Here is a 16,517-nt window from a genome sequence, read left to right as displayed (position 1 = left end):
CAAATTACCTTCAATAAAGATGTGAAGCATCCAACATCTGTTCCCATTAATGGCATGAAACATGATCGACCCACCTACCTGCTGAATCTGTTGGACAACATGCCTAAGAAGTGCAGTGATGTATGGTCACATCCACATTCTTCTATGACAATCATCAGATAAAGCCTGAACTGATTGGTGAGGAGAAACCAACAATATTGATTGAGATTCCATTCCAAGTGTTCCCTTGCCCACCTTCTTCTCACACCACTGTGCCGGGAGTGCGTGGAGGGGGGGGGGGGGGGCGAGGGTTGTGCCATTGTTTGTAATGGATGTCTAGTGGATGTCTAGAAGTGAAATTGATCATGTGGAGACGATTGATGCCTTATCAACATTGCCTTACCACTTGCTTCCAAACGGGCAGCTTGCTATTCTGTTGCAGTCTCCTTTGGGGTACCTATTAGGCATAATTTGTAGGCAGTGACTGTCAGCTGGTGTTACTGACTGCAGGCAACATTACAAAGCAGATTTTCAGTGTTCTGTGTATCAGAAGAGAGGATGTATGGTCAAATGAAGTCAACATGATGTATACTAATTTTACAGGCAACATCCCGTGCTGACAACCATTCTTGCCAGAATGCACACACAGTCTCAACCAGAAATGACTCTTCAAAGCTTGTTGTCAGACAACGGTTGAGATCCTTTCATCCTGGGATGTGAGTGACCTACTGCTCCTTTTTGAACTTCCACACCCCATCCTTCTTCCCTCCCCTGGGAAGGAACTAATAGTTCCAAAAGCTAGGACTAGTGTTTTTACTTTTAAATATGTCTATGGCAGCACTGAAATTTTGCCTCCTGAAGGTAGACTAGTTACTCTGTCTGTTTGTAATTTTATGTGCCAAGTACTGCATAGTAAATGTATGTAACTGTTATTGACCCTAATTTCTTATCATCTGTATAACATTATTCATCAAATTATTGGTTTAGGCATACATAGGAATATGACTGTCAAACTATGTTCTGTATTTAAAAATGTTTAGCTCCATTTACAAACGTGTCATATTCTGTGTGCTAGTGATATATTCACATCATGCTTCAATGAAACTCTAAATAAAATTCTGTTTTAAATTTCAAAGTGAATGAACTAAAATTACATGAGAACTTCATAGTGTAATTCTGACTTTTTATGTGTTACACATATTATTCATTTTCAGTTGTTTTCACAGTTGGAATATCAGTTGGTGTATGTTCCAGAGAGAATATTTCTTTTACATTGAAGAAATGGACAGCACAACTGCAGGAGATTATGTAAAGATTCCAGAGATGGATGTCGTGAAGTTAAGTAAAGAGTGTTCCTACTTAGATGGATCTCTCATTATACAGAAGGATCTACCAGACAACACAATGGTGAGTGGCCAATCAAGTGTACATAGAAGTAGCAACAGGGCACATTGAGGAAAACCTGCCAGTTATTTGCACTTTGTGATGGCCTGGAACACAATCTCAACATCTTCCATTCACAGGCGATGCTCTGCCATATGACCCACTGCACACATATAATCTATACAGAATTGTCATTAGAGCATGCACTTTTTAATTTCTTTACTAAAATAATTCTTCATTCTGATAAAAGGTTGAAATCACTCCTCGGTCAATCTTAGTTGCCGAGACATGCATAAAATAAGAGAAAGGTGATAACTCATTCATAGCAAACTGATGCATGGAGCATAGAAACATGTAACAGAGTATAGTATTCATACTAGTTTTTGAGCTCTTGCTCTTATTCTTGTAAAACTACACACATCCACTCACACAACCATACAGACATCCAAACATATACTCCGATGGAAAGACTGATTAGTGCAAGCAGTTACCTGATGGAGGTGGAGAGGAGGTAGGAAATGATGTATGAGACAAGGAGGGGATATAGGATAGAGAAAGGTAGGTCATTTGACAGATGACTCAATGGCTGCACAACAAGACAGAAAGAGTTAAGAGGCCAGAGGATATAAGACATATAGAATGAGGGAGCTGGTGGGCAGGGAGGGGAAGGGAGAGAGGGAAAAAGGAATGGAAGGTGGAGATGAAAAGAATTATAGAGATGGAAGGGTGAAAGTAAAAAGGCTCAAAAATGAGAGAGAGAGGGGAAGGAGGGAGGATTAAATGGAGGGTGGAAGAGAGAGAGAGAATACCCCCCTGAAGGAGGTGGGAGGAAGAGTGATGGGAGGAGGCAGTACATGTTGTGGACAGGAAGAAGTGGTGTATACAGAAGACGGGAAAAAATAAGGTGAGGCAGTGGGAAACAGGCTAGTGGAGGTTCAGACCAGTTGATTGCAGGAGCAAAGGATATGCTGAAGAAACAGGTCCCACTTGTGAATCTCAGGGGAACTTGTGCTGGAGAGGAGCGTCCAAATGGCTTGCATACTGATGCAGCTTTTGAAGTATTTAGTGTTGTGGGCCGCTGCATGTTTGTAATTGAATGGTCAAGTATATCGTTTGCCACAGTTTGGTAGTGGCCGTTCATGTGAGTACAGAAACCACAGCACAGCTGATACAGAATTTGGCTAGTTTCACGTGATGCCCTGCTTTTTATAGAATAGGGGATGAGTGTGACTGGAATGTGGTAGGAGGTGGTGGATGGGTTATTGGTCATGCACCTGGGTCAGCAACATGTGAATGACCCATGTGGTGCATGATTGGGAGAAGAACTGGAATCCAATCCTGCACTCCTTACGTCATTCCCTTATCGTTGACCCAGGTGCAAGATCTCACTCATAACCTACTCACCATCTCCTAGCACTTTCCAGTCACAGTCATCTTCTCTATAAAAAGCATCATGTGAAAGTAGCCAAGTTCTCCAAGTTCTGTATCAGCAATGCTATGGTTTCTGTACAGTGTTTTATGTTAGTACAACAGTTAATGAACTGTCTACTCACATGAATGTCCACTGCCAAACTGTGGCAAACCATACACTTGACCATTCAGTTCTGGACATGATCTGCAGCACAACACAAATAACTTCAACAACTGCTTCATTATGCAAGCCATGTGGATACTCCCAGCACAAGTTTCACTGAAATACACAGGTGGGACTTGTCTCTCCAGTACACCTCTCTTCCTTTCTCTGTTCTTCCCTGTCTCTCCCTGTCACCTCCACCTTCCTCTCCTTTCCTCCCCTCCCTATGCTCTCCCTCTCTCTACCTCTGATATGTTCTATCCTCTAAACTCCTTTCAGTTTGTTCTGAAGCCACTAAGTCACCTCGAGATGACTGGTTTTTTTTTGTTGTCCTCATCATTTCATTATCATTCATGAAAGTGTGGGACTGGACTGAGGAAAAATGGGAATTTGTACGGGTGCTGATAACAGTGCAGTTGAGTGCCTCACAAACCAAACATCATCATCATCATCATCACCACCACCACCACTAAGTTGCCTGATAAAGAGCTGCCTCACACTATCCCACTACCTGCTCCTCATCTTGTGCATCATTCCTCACCCCGTGCATCATTCATCACCCCCTCCCTACCTCCTTCTGCCCTTGCAGCTGCTATCAAAAATCAACAGTCAGTCTCACCATGGCCATGGGTGTGTGCATTTTGGTGTCTGTGTTGTTGTGTGCATGAATTTGGATACTTCTACTAGAGAAAGGGCAAAAGCTCAAAAACTAGTAAGATACTGTTTATGTTGCATGTTTCCATGTGCCATACATCAGTCAGCTATAGGTGAGTGGTTGTCTCTAATTCAGATCTTTTTCTCTTGTGGTGGCTGGGGACTAAACTAGTAAATTCCTCATAATGCTTAACATCTATGGCAGGAAGCCATCTTCTGGATTCCATCCTATTACAGCTTGTACTGATACCAAATTTTAGATTCTGTGTCCAAGTTCATGGCTCATTGCTTATTTATTAATCACTGAAATGTAAAGGATTCCATCCTATTACAGCATGTACTGATACCAAATTATAGACTCTGTGTCCAAGTTCATGAATCATCGCTTATTTATTAATCATTGAAATGTAAAGTGTATCGTATGAACCAGTTGTCAGATAAGAATTATCAGCTGTTACATAAGATTTCTGTTGTAGGACAGATGGTATAATTATCCATAGAGAATCAATATAAGTCATTTTCACTGGCATAAAGCTGTCCAGAAATCATTGGTTCTCAGAGTGACTGCACAACATTGTTTACAGTGGTATAAACAATGTCATCATTTGTCTGAGGAGCTACTTCTGAAGGTCAAATTGTTGGTTTTACTCTTATGGATATCAAGTAACTGACAGATGTGACAACAGAAAAGGTTTTTTGCTGTTCTGAGACTATTATTTGCTTGGAGTTTTTGGTTTTAGTTACAGTATATCTCTTATTATGCTTGTGTATATTGTTGTAGGTATGTGTGGATATATTGTACTGAAGGTGCAATTAATCAATAAAAGAAAACAATTGAACTTGAAGTAATTATAGCTTGAAGCTAATAGAGATGCACCAGTGTCTGAATCTGTGTCTACTGCTGTACGCTAAAAAAGTTTGTGTCATGAATAAGCAAAAACTGTCTTGCTAATGCTCACAAGTCTTAATTACTAGAGCACAAATTACTGTTCTTATTGTACCTCCAGTCTTACATAACATGGGCATATACCATTCAGTCTTCACCAAATATGTCTAGCAATAAAACTTTAAACTAAAAAGAATATTAAATCTGTAGTGATGAAATCTCATTGATCTTGTAGAGCAGAAGCAACTGCCGAAATCCTCCAGTTGCCTGTAAAACGTTTACTGTTCATAAATAGGAACTTGTACTGGAGCCTTGGATACTGATTCTGTACAACTCAGTGCACATTTGGTTATATGATGCACAGCCATTCACAGATTTCTATTAATAACAAGAAACACTTCTAAATTCTCTTGACCATGCTTGCAGATCCACCAGAAAACTTCATCAATCAAATGTCTGAAGTTCCCATAGAAGCTTCATGCAATTTACTTCCTCAAAATTCAGTTCAGAAAATAATTGAGATCAACTGAATTACCTTTTTTAGAATTTCCATATATTCTCACATAGGTTTACATTGATAAAATCTGAGATCTCTCTCTCTCTCTCTCTCTTTCTGTATACAACTCTGTACCAGTTTATTTTTTACAAAATGGTGCTCAACAGTTATCTGCATCTGGTATGCATAGGTCCATACATTTACACTCCTCTACAGTGAGCCCTTTCTTTGATTGCAAAATTTTTACTATAGCCAACTGCATGCCGGTGATCAACTCTATTTTTCAAAGTAAGTGCATCTCTCCCACAGGCAAAATGTGCTGACTTGACATTTTTTACCAATTTTAGTTTTAACAATTGAAGGTTCATTGACCTGTCAGCTAACTGGGCTGGCTTTAAAAAGATAAACAAATAAAATATCTCAGACTGGCACAGATTTGGCCAGAATATTATATGACCCCTCGTGGGAGTGAAAATATTGTGCACAACTTTTTACAGACCCACTCTGCACTAGCTACAACTTTTATTTTGAACAGCAATTTAAGGAAAGTTGTATTAGTAAGATGCTCTCATCAAAAATAGCATGTATCTTACTTAATTTTTAGTAGCAAGTTCTGCCCTACTTCTCCTCTCAGGTTGGAATGTAATTACCAATCATCTTTTACAATTGCCAATTGGTATGTCCAGGGCACTTTAAGATTTCTGACCATCTGAGCTAAGACTCTGAGGAAAACCATGGAAAACCTGTAATAAGATCATCCAGTGTAAGTTACATTCATCCTTCATTAATGATCAATCATTTTCAGTCATTATTAGATGTTACAATTACATGTAAATTTGATCCTTGAATATTAAATCTCAATGTAGCTCATAATTCTTAATTACAACTGTTACTGTATTTTTAATCTTTTGAACAAAGATGTTATTCTCACAGAGAAGCTAGGTGATGCATGATCTGGTTGATGTTGAAACATGTCTGTTCGCCTCAGCACTGCAACCTGGGTGAGGTTGTCGTTGGGTCAGGATTGGGTTGGCTCGTGCATTGAACCAGGTGATTATGGTCTTGCATCGGGATCAGGAACGGGGTATGGTGGACATGAAAAAAAAATGAAAAGTACAACATTTTGACCTCTTACCCATTACACTCTTGTCTCTGAATGAATGGAGTTAGTGGATTGTTGTGCAAACATGTTTCTGCCCCAACATGGTAGATTCGGATTGACTTTCACTTTATATCAGCTGGTAGATTTGTGTCACTCATAGAACACTTGTTTTATGTCAGCGTAGGTATCATTTCCAGTCAGTAGTATCCATTGTGTATTAATCCCAACATGACTTAACTACTAGAAACTTTCTCTTCACTAATTCATATTGCTCGTACCCTATCAACAGTCACAAGCTGTCCTCAGGCACTCACAAATACACTTCAGTTCTTAATCAACTTTTTGGAAAAGGTAACAACATTCATATGTACTTACTTTGCTTGTCCATTTTGTTATTATTACAATGCCAATTACTTCATTGACTTTTGTCAGATTCCAATAGGTTAAGCAGTCAAGCACTACTCATTTAATAATCCTTTTGAGCCTGCATCTGAATCTAACATAACCCACATAAGCCACCATTAGTTTATCAGATTACACTACATGAAAAGGTTGAGACCACCTATTAAAAGTCAAGCCAACCACAATAATATGACATGCACACCCATGGTCTTTGTTAGGGCCAATACCATAAGAATTACTCCTTGACCTGACTTATATCCACAATGTTGAGCGATTTATTGTCCCAAAATTATTTGGGTACTTATATTTTCTAGCAATAAAATTAAAAAGCATAACTGCTTATCTTATAATTCTATAAATCTTTGGCTTCATCAGTATTATTGTCTTAAGCATTATACATATATAATATAGCTGAAAATTAATTTCTGAAAAGGAAACATGTAAATTCTACATACATAATTATAACTGAACTAGCAGTGGTTTGGCCACGGTTAACAAGTGAAAAAGAAATCATTACACTACTTAATAGCACTACCAATTTCTACTACTAAAGAAAGTCAAATTAATGAAATTCACTAATCTTACAACTTAAACTTCATTTGAATTAGTCCCCAAGTCTAGAAATTCTTCATATGTTCTGCACTTATCTATCACATCCATTACACATCAACTTCCATCTCCTTGGATGTATCCTGCTACTTATTCAATCTTTTGTCAGTCTGAATATGCTCGTGGTAACACTCCAATAAATCTCCTAATAAATACCACTGGATTCAATGTCCTTTTGTCAGGGAAAAATATCTGAAATTGCCTGTGTTTCAGCATATCTTACTCTAAGATCAATTTTCCATAATCATTAGATGGTGACATACTTCCAAAAGAATGTTCATTTGAGCTTATGCATGGGTACTGCTCCACACCTGCAAGTCACATACAGATCTGTGGCTAGGGGATTGCGGTCCCCATTCTGGGTTAATTTCATTCCTACCTTCCCTAATCGCCCATTGCATTTCCCTGAAACCATGTGGACATGCTTGTACATTTTATGTAACTTCTCTTTTCCATTTATCAAATTCTGTCCATAATTGGTCAAGCACTTCCTCCAGATCCTGATCCATTTAACTAGATGTGGGTAAACCTTCATGTACTACATTCTCCATAGCTTCTTTGATTCCTTTATCCATTCAAAGTAAAACTTGCTGCTCCTTGTTCGACACCCAGTCTTCTAACAGTTGATTAAATTTATTGTTTTGTGCTTGGAACTTTTATTCCATTAGCCCTTCACATCTTGAAGCTATCTTCTTTGACATTAAGGAAAGTTTCTGCACTTCTGCCTCCATCATCTGTTGTCTTCCCTATATGGTTTCGAATTCCTTTTTTATCCTGTTCATCTCTATCAGAAACTGTTATTAAGTTTGCTCTAAGCTTGTTATCTCCCTCTTCATTTCTGCTTGTTCATCCATCAGAGTACTAATTTCATGTAATACTTTGGTAAAATCTTCCTTCATAGGCAGCCCATCTACGTTTTCTGACAAATTCTTCACTTTGGTAGACAACTCTACTTGTTCTGGTACTAAATTATCCACCATGGTTGATAAATTCTCCATGCCTGTTTGCTCCTTAACTATGTTGTTCACTGTTACTACCATATTTGCCTGCTCTGTGGCTAAATTTGTCAAGTTGTTGAAATGTTTGCCTGCCCAGTGCCCTAATTTGTCACAGTTGTAAAAATATTTGCCTGTGTAGCTGACATATTTGACTGTTCCGTAGCTAAATTTGACACTGTAGCCATTAAAAGTTTAATCTACTTCCATAATTCTGCCAAAGGATCACTGCCCTCTCCTTGTCTCATCCCTACTGCTTACTCTAAGTTGGGCTCCTCACCATTTCAGCTTCTCGTTCCCTCTGCATTTTAGAATATGATCTAGTCTTCACCATAACATGTAAAAGTTCCTTTAGTCCTCACCTAAGTACTCTCAGATTGCACAAAACCTGACCTTATTGCAAAAAGTATCACTGACACATAGTTTCCTATGTTGTTGTTGTGGTCTTCAGTCCTGAGACTGGTTTGATGCAGCCCTCCATGCTACTCTATCCTGTGCAAGCTTCTTCATCTCTCAGTACCTACTGCAACCTACATCCTTCTGAATCTATTTAGTGTATTCATCTCTTGGTCTCCCTCTACGATTTTTACCCCCCACACTTCCCTCCAAAACTAAATTGGTGATCCCTTGATGCCTTAAAACATGTCCTACCAACCGATCCCTTCTTCTAGTAAAGTTGTGCCACAAACTCCTCTTCTCCCCAATCCTATTCAATACCTCCTCATTAGTTATATGATCTACCCATCTAATCTTCAGCATTCTTCTGTAGCACCACATTTCAAAAGCTTCTATTCTCTTCTTGTCCAAACTAGTTATTGTCCATGTTTCACTTCCATACATGGCTACACTCCATACAAATACTTTCAGAAATGACTTCTTGACACTTAAATCTATACTCGATGTTAACAAATTTCTCTTCTTCAGAAAAGCTTTCCTAGCCATTGCCAGTTTACATTTTATATCCTCTCTACTTCGACCATCATCAGTTATTTTGCTCCCCAAACAGCAAAACTCCTTTACTACTTTAAGTGTCTCATTTCCTAATCTAATTCTCACAGCATCACCCGATTTAATTAGACTACATTCCATTGTCCTCATTTTGCTTTTGTTGATGTTCATCTTATATCCTCCTTTCAAGACACTATCCATTCCGTTCAACTGCTCTTCTAAGTCCTTTGTTGTCTCTGACAGAATTACAATGTCATCGGCGAACCTCAAAGTTTTTATTTCTTCTCCATGAATTTTAATACCTACTCCGAATTTTTCTTTTGTTTCCTTCACTGGTTGCTCAATATACAGATCGAATACATCTGGGAGAGGCTACAACCCTGTCTGACTCCCTTCCCAACCACTGCTTTCCTTTCATGTCCCTCAACTGTTATAACTGCCATCTGGTTTCTGTACAAATTGTAAATAGCCTTTCGCTCCCTGTATTTTACCCCTACCACCTTCAGAATTTGTAAAAGAGTATTCCAGTCAACATTGTCAAAAGCTTTCTCTAAGTCTACAAATGCTAGAAATGTAGGTTTGCCTTTCCTTAATCTAGCTTCTAAGATAAGTTGTAGGGTCAGTATTGCCTCACGTGTTCCAATATTTCTATGGAATCCAAACTGATCTTCCCCGAGGTCGGCTTCTGCCAGTTTTTCCATTCCTCTGTAAAGAATTCACATAGTATTTTGCATCCATGACTTATTAAACTGATTTCCTATATGCATCACAATTATCCCTTTTCCAGCCACTAATATCTAAAGACTGTATCTACATATAACACCTTAATAATTAATTATTAAAAGCAGATATTGCAATCTAGTTCAGGTCTCGGAAAAATTCTCTACAGAGGACAGATTGGTGTAGGCAATGAACTAGCATGTCATTCTTGTGATTGCCTTAACTACAGACTTGAAAAGTGTGAAATTTGTATGTGATGGACCCACATCATTATGGCTGACTGTATGACTCAGATGCAGCTTACACAAAATTAGCAGATGTCCACTTTGAAAGTATCCTACTCTTCAGTTAGTGAAGTTAGTTCATCACATATGAAACAGTATAACAGTTGTAAAACAAGGCTGCACATATTAATAGTTATTTTTTGATGTCTTTGGTACAAACAACAATAGATGGCTGGAGACTTTTGATGAGTAATTTCTTCCTTTAACAGATATAGAGGATAATAACATATTTTGTACTCTACTTTTTAAAAGATACTAATAAAAGATTCATTGTTCTAATGTTAAACAATAATTATCTTATAAACATACATATAAGGTAAACGGGTGATTCAAAAGCAGTCCCTTAAGACCATTGTGTAGAAAAACAGCCTGACAGCAGAGTTATGCAGACTGTCAGTAATGTGTTGTAAGTGTGGGGATCGAGATGTTACATACAGTAACATCGAACCCAACATTAAGTATTCACTCATTTATAACGAATTAACTTTATTTTGATCATGTTGGTACAAACACACCTGCTCGAATACAGAGTTTGGAACACACTGCGATCAACAGTTTTCAAAGAAGTTCATTCTCAAAGATGAGGCGGTCGACTCTTGCAGTCAATAACTGCCACAGAGACCCCGTCGGTAGTGCAGAGCACGGTAAGGAAGATGAGAGGCGTGTGTGCACCCGGACGGATGATGACACAGGTGCGCGTGACCGATCGTGTCGTGACAGGTGCTAGTGCGAGGCGCGATCGGGCTGTTTCTTGATGTGTTGGTAGGCGCAACCAGTGGAAGGAAGGAGGCATGGAAGGTGTCCACAGGTTGACTGTGCTATGCTGCTGATGGCACAGTGGAAGCAGAAGGTGGCGGCGTGTCGGTGGGGAGAACATCGTCGTGCCGAGGCCGTGCGGAGCAGCAGGGTTTTGATCCGATCAAAGGCGTGGAGTGCATCGAAGATGCGATGCGATGTATTGCCAAAGTATTTGCTGGTGAGTGCCGCAGTAAGTGCAATGTGTCCGGTAACAATTTGTTATTGGCCGTATGACATAAAAGAGCAAGCATACTGTGGCTTAACAGGTTGCGTAAGAGATGCCGGATGAGCAACACTCTCAGTAATGACAGAGTTATAGAGGCGCTTAATGTCGCAGCAGGGGAGGAAACAGCAAGCTGCACATGACTGACCTTGGCAACAGATGACTTCGGTGTAGATGGAAGCGTCACCTCAGAGTCCATGGACGGTGAGTGTGTTACAGCGGTAGATGGCAGGATGTTCCTACGGAGTTGACAGTGTCAGTGTTTTGATGTGTGAAACAGCCATGATTGAAGGTTGGGGGACGTGGCCGTGAGCCCTGTGCATGAGGCATGGTCACGGCGAGAGGTGGTGGAAGGCGGACGTGGTCGGCGAAACCATAGTTGGAGCAGGAACATGATGAGACGTAATGTGAACGTGAAGAAGTCAAATCGACAGATGAACTACTGGTCTGTTGCGGAGAGGCGACACAGTTCGATGGAACTGGAGCTGCATGTGTGCTGTCGCTATCGGCACTGCGGTTGAGTCATAAGGCTGCAAGCTGCTCGCGCAAAACTGCTGCACGGTCATGTGTCGGAGCGGAAAGATGGTCCCTCCGTCGAAGCAGAATTGGCAGATGCGTTGGTCGTACATTGCGAAGGAAGTGAAGAGGGCGAAAAGCAAGCAGCTCTGGAATGCAGCTGGTTATGCTGTGGCACAGAAATGAAGTGTCTGGAACTACCAAGGAAAGGTGGCAGTGGCGTAAATAAGTTGCTTGTATCACATCAGTAACGTAGAATTTCCACTTGAGGCGGCGTGATGATGACAGTTGTGACTTCTGGGACATAGATCCATGTAGCGTAATCGTCAGGGTATTAGTTGTAGCTGGTAGTAACGGCAAAGGATCATCAGCAGTCGGAGGCGGAACAATGACAGGTGCATCTCGTTGCATGTCGTGCTCGGTTGGTGTCGGCTGCAGCATATGTAACTCATCTTGTACCAACAAGTTGTATGTCACAATTTGCTCATGTAGCTGTTGCAGTTGTTCAGGCGAAAATGTATGTCATGAAGCAGTCTGCTGTATATCACTGAGTAAGATGAGGTCAAAATCAGAATCTGTCTCTATCAAAGGGTAACCTGGCGTACAAGACAAGGTTGGCGGCACAGTATTGATGTAACAGTTCGAGTAGAAGAGATCGTGTGTGCGATCACGAATGTGAAATTCAGTACTCGGTGGTGGCGGAGTGAGAACATGTTCACTGCTGTATGAAGCATTGATGCAGCTGAAATCATCTTCTAGGGTGGGTGAACAAGTTGCGGGCGCGCTCGAGTAGTGAACGGCCGGGTGGTAAGTGTGTATAGTGTCGGCGAGTTGTTGACAAGATGCGGGTGCAGTAGCCGTGGCAGGATTGCATGTCGCGCAGCTGTTTGTTTTGACTGGGTCGAGGTCAGTGGGCCAGCAGGCAGCGGCAGTGATGTCTCTGTCGGTAGCAGTCGAGCAGAGTCGGTGCGGCTCGGGTGCTGCGCAGAGGGAGGCATGGCACGTCCAGTGTTGCACTGAGAAACAGTCGGCATTGTCGTCAATGTAATTGGTGCATTGTCATTGATTGGTAGGATGCCCTTGATGAAATTGTACCTGTGATGTTGGTGACAGGCGTTGAATTAAAGCGGCTTTCGCTCTGGTGTACTTGTCACTCAAATTGTCACAGATAATGTCCGTAGTTATATAATGATAGTCCTTTAGGTGCCTGAAGTGTACGAGGTATTTTTCACTTTCGTCGGTGATGCCATAAGAGGAGAATATATACTCTGTGGCCATGAACCACATTGGAAGTTTGTCCGAGACAAATGTTGGTAGTTGAATGCTGCAAATGAGGGGCAAGTGTGGAGAAGCGGCAGAAAAGTTGGTGTGAACATTCGAACTCTGGAAGACGGACTGTGCAGAAACCAGGTTGAATGAATTTGCACATGGCGCAGAAGACACGGTAGCCATGACGAGCGTTTGTGAATTCGACCAGGCATGCGATTTAGCCATAGTTCGGAGTTCGTACAAACTGGGATTTGCAACATAGTCCCCGTTTGTTGCAGTCCATTGTTTGGCATGATTGTCCGGTAATGAAGCACTGCACAAAGTTAATTCATTACACAAAAGCTAGTCAAAATTGTCCAAATTAATCGGCGAAGGAGCACTGCACTGTCCGGAAGTGAAATTACCGACGCGTTGAGCAGGTTTTGACGGATGACATGTGCGCCTCAGTCACATTGTCGATGTATGAGAAGGTGACGAAAGTTACCAAAAAGCACAATTCACACAAGAGTCGGGAATTTACACACTAATTACACTTCCTGTACACTGGATCCAGATGCACCGCAATGCGAAATCGATGGACGTAGAAATCCGACAAAGGGTTGCTGCATTGTTTGTCCATGGCGATGTTCCAGTTCACATTTCTGGCATCATAAGCGGTGTTCGTGAGCGTCGGGGTCACCAGTGTGGGGATCAAGATGTTACGTATGGTAATATCGAACCCAATATTAAGTATTCACTTGTTTATAATGAATTAACCTTATTTTGATCATGTCAGTACAAACACATCCACTCGAATACAGAGTTCGGTACACACTGCAATCAACAGTTTTCAAAGAAGTTCATTCTCAAAGATGTGGCGGTCGACTCTTACAGTCGATAACCGCCACATAAGTATAACATGTCAGGGCCAGGTGGGCAAGAAAATGTGGTCACAGATTGGACCATTATGTGAGACACAATTTACTGAAGTGTTTGGGAATATAGTAGCAGAACAGTGTACTGCAACTAATGCTTGTAACTATCAGAGCACAGAAGACAAAAGAAGGAAAAGAATTTAGGAAGTGAGACTGCTCAGTGATTGAGTAAGAAAGCTCCCCAGCAATTCTGCATATCAGATGAAGAGATAAATTCAGGACATGATAAGACGGCAATCAACTATGAATTTGAAACTTCCCTGCAAATTAAAAGTGTGTGCTGAACCAGATCTCCAATTCGGAACCTTTGTCTTTCAAAGACAAGTGTCCTACCTCGCCTGGCGGAGCTATGAGGATGGGTCTTGAGTCATAAGGTCAGTCATAAGGTCCTGTGTTTGAGTACAAGTCTGGCACACAGTTTTAATCTGCCAGGAAGTTTCATATCAGTGTACAGCCTGCTACAGAGTGTAAATTCATTCTAGAAACAATCCCCAATGCTGTGGCTAAACCGTGTCTCCACAGTATCCTTTCTTCCAGGAGTGCTAGTCTTGCAAATTATGTGGCAGAATATCTCTGAAGTTTGCAAGGTATGAAATGATGCACTAAAACTATGAGGATGGGCCATGAGTCATGCTTGGATACCTAACTTGGTAGAGCACTTTCCTGTGAAAGGCAAAGGTCCCAGGTTCAAGTCCCAGCTTTGCACACAGGTTTAATGTACCACGGAGTTTCATATCAGTGCACGCTACACTGTAGAGTGAAATTTCATTTTGAAAACTATGAATATATTTACAGCAGATGAGATTTGAAAACTGTTACATGGCCACAAATAACACATACAACACACATTATAATGTAGAATGTATCAGTTAAACAAAAGCTGCACAGATGTCTGCTGTTTGTATGGGTATATTTAGCTGTTTATTGTTTTGTAATAGAATGCTAGGAATTATGGATAACATTAGAAGAGGATGAACATACGAACAGATGAAAAAGATGCTTGATCAGAGCAGGGCATGATGGAGAGCCTCCAGTTGAAATCTATCATAAGACAGTTTTGTTAGTGGTCAGTGCATTAAGTCATCTGTGAAATATTTCTAAATGCCTTCTCTGTAAACTACTTGGAATGGATAGTTTGAAACCCCACTCATGAGAAATATATTTGATCTAATGCAACAAACAGACCTAATCTCTTTTGGGATGTTCACGTCAAAACTGGTATCACTGACCATCACACAGTTGTGGCAACAATGATTATCAAACTGCAGAGGACAACTTAGAAAAAAGAAAAGAAAAGAAAAGAAAAGAAAAGAAAAGAAAAAGCAGAAAGGTGTATATGTTCAGTAAACTAGATAAAAATATCAGTAGTGCCTTATATAAACAAGAAACTTGAAACTTTCAGCACAGGACTGGGACATGCAGAGGAACTATGGCTCATGTTTAAAAGAATAGTTCACCATGTACTGTATAGATATGTACTCAGTAGAAAAGTTCATAATGAGAGGGACCCTCCATGGTATACAGGCACAGTAAAGAATCGTCTAAAGAAACAGAGACTACTGCATGCAGATGTAAAACGAAGTGTTGGACCACAGAGAGATACTGAATAAAATGCATTTGGTTATCAACAGAGCAATGCGTGAAGCCTTCAATGACTACAGTAGCAGAATATTGTTAAATGATCTTTCAAAAATCCAAAGAAATTCTGGTCATGTATAAAGGCTGTTAGTGGCACAAAAATTAATGTCCAGTCCGTAGCAGATGAGACAGGAACCGAAATTTAGGATATCAAAGTAAAAGCTAAAATGCTTAGCTCCATTTTCAAATGTTCCTTTGCCAATGGGAAACCCCATACAATTGTCCCAGTTTAATCCTCACACCACGGGAAAAATGAATGAAATAAGTAACAGTGTCTGTGATGTTAAGAAACAGCTGAAATCGTTAAAATTGAACAAAGCTCCATGTCCTGATGGAGTCCATATCAGATTCTTTACTGAGTTCGTGGATGAGTTCACTCCTCCTCTAACTATAATTTATTATAGATCATTCAAACAATAAACCATGACCAGTAGTTGGAAGAACAGAATAACCTCCCCTTCACTAAACAGCCTGGATTCTGAAAATACCAATCATGTGAAACACAACTCACACTTTTCTCACATGACATATTGAAAGCTTCCGATCGAGGTGGTCAGGTAGACACAGTATTTCCTGGTTTCTGAAAAGCATTTGACTCAGTACCACACCGAGACTTATTGCTGAAGTATGATCATATGGGGTATCAAGTGAAATAGTAACAGATTGGCACCTTCCTTTAAATGTTCAGAAATGAAAAATTGTGCACTTCACAAAACAAACAAAAAAAATGCAATATCCTATCACTATAATGTCAGTGAGCCACAGTTGGCGTGAGCCAAGTCATACAAATATCTGGATGTAAAACTTTATAGGGATATGAAATGAAATGATCGCATAGGCTCAAATATGGTAAAATACCGGCGTAGTGTTGTCTACAAAGGAGATTGCTTACAAATTACTTGTGTGACCCATTCTAGAATATTGCTCAAGTGTGTGGGACCCATACCAAATAGGAGTACATATATACTCCACACACACACACACACACACACACACACACACACACACACAGGGTGGTTCATCTGAAGTTTCGGATGAGATTATCTCAAAAACTATACATTGGGTAAAAATAGTGGGTAAGGCAAGTTCGTAAGCTCAAAGGGGGACATCAAATGATACTACACATGA

General features: G+C 40.4%; 2 protein-coding genes across 2 annotated transcripts in view; one reads left to right on the top strand and one right to left on the bottom strand.

The window, feature by feature from the left end:
* LOC124595693 overlaps positions 1–16,517 on the top strand; it is an 84,520-nt gene that overhangs the window by 46,983 nt on the left and 21,020 nt on the right. The window contains exon 2 of the mRNA XM_047134552.1: positions 1,234–1,386. Coding sequence (XP_046990508.1) covers positions 1,234–1,386 — 153 coding nt within the window. The remainder of the gene's footprint in view (positions 1–1,233; positions 1,387–16,517) is intronic.
* Positions 5,188–16,517, bottom strand: part of LOC124595692 (phosphoribosyl pyrophosphate synthase-associated protein 2) — a 118,479-nt gene continuing 107,149 nt past the window's right edge. The window contains exon 9 of the transcript XR_006978232.1: positions 5,188–5,714. The gene's annotated coding sequence lies outside the window, so the exon portion shown is untranslated. The remainder of the gene's footprint in view (positions 5,715–16,517) is intronic.

The sequence above is a fragment of the Schistocerca americana genome, chromosome 2 (assembly GCF_021461395.2).
Source record: "Schistocerca americana isolate TAMUIC-IGC-003095 chromosome 2, iqSchAmer2.1, whole genome shotgun sequence".
Taxonomy (NCBI): Eukaryota; Metazoa; Arthropoda; class Insecta; order Orthoptera; family Acrididae; genus Schistocerca; species Schistocerca americana.
Note: the sequence above shows the minus strand (reverse complement) of the source record. Positions and strands in the feature narration are given on the sequence as shown.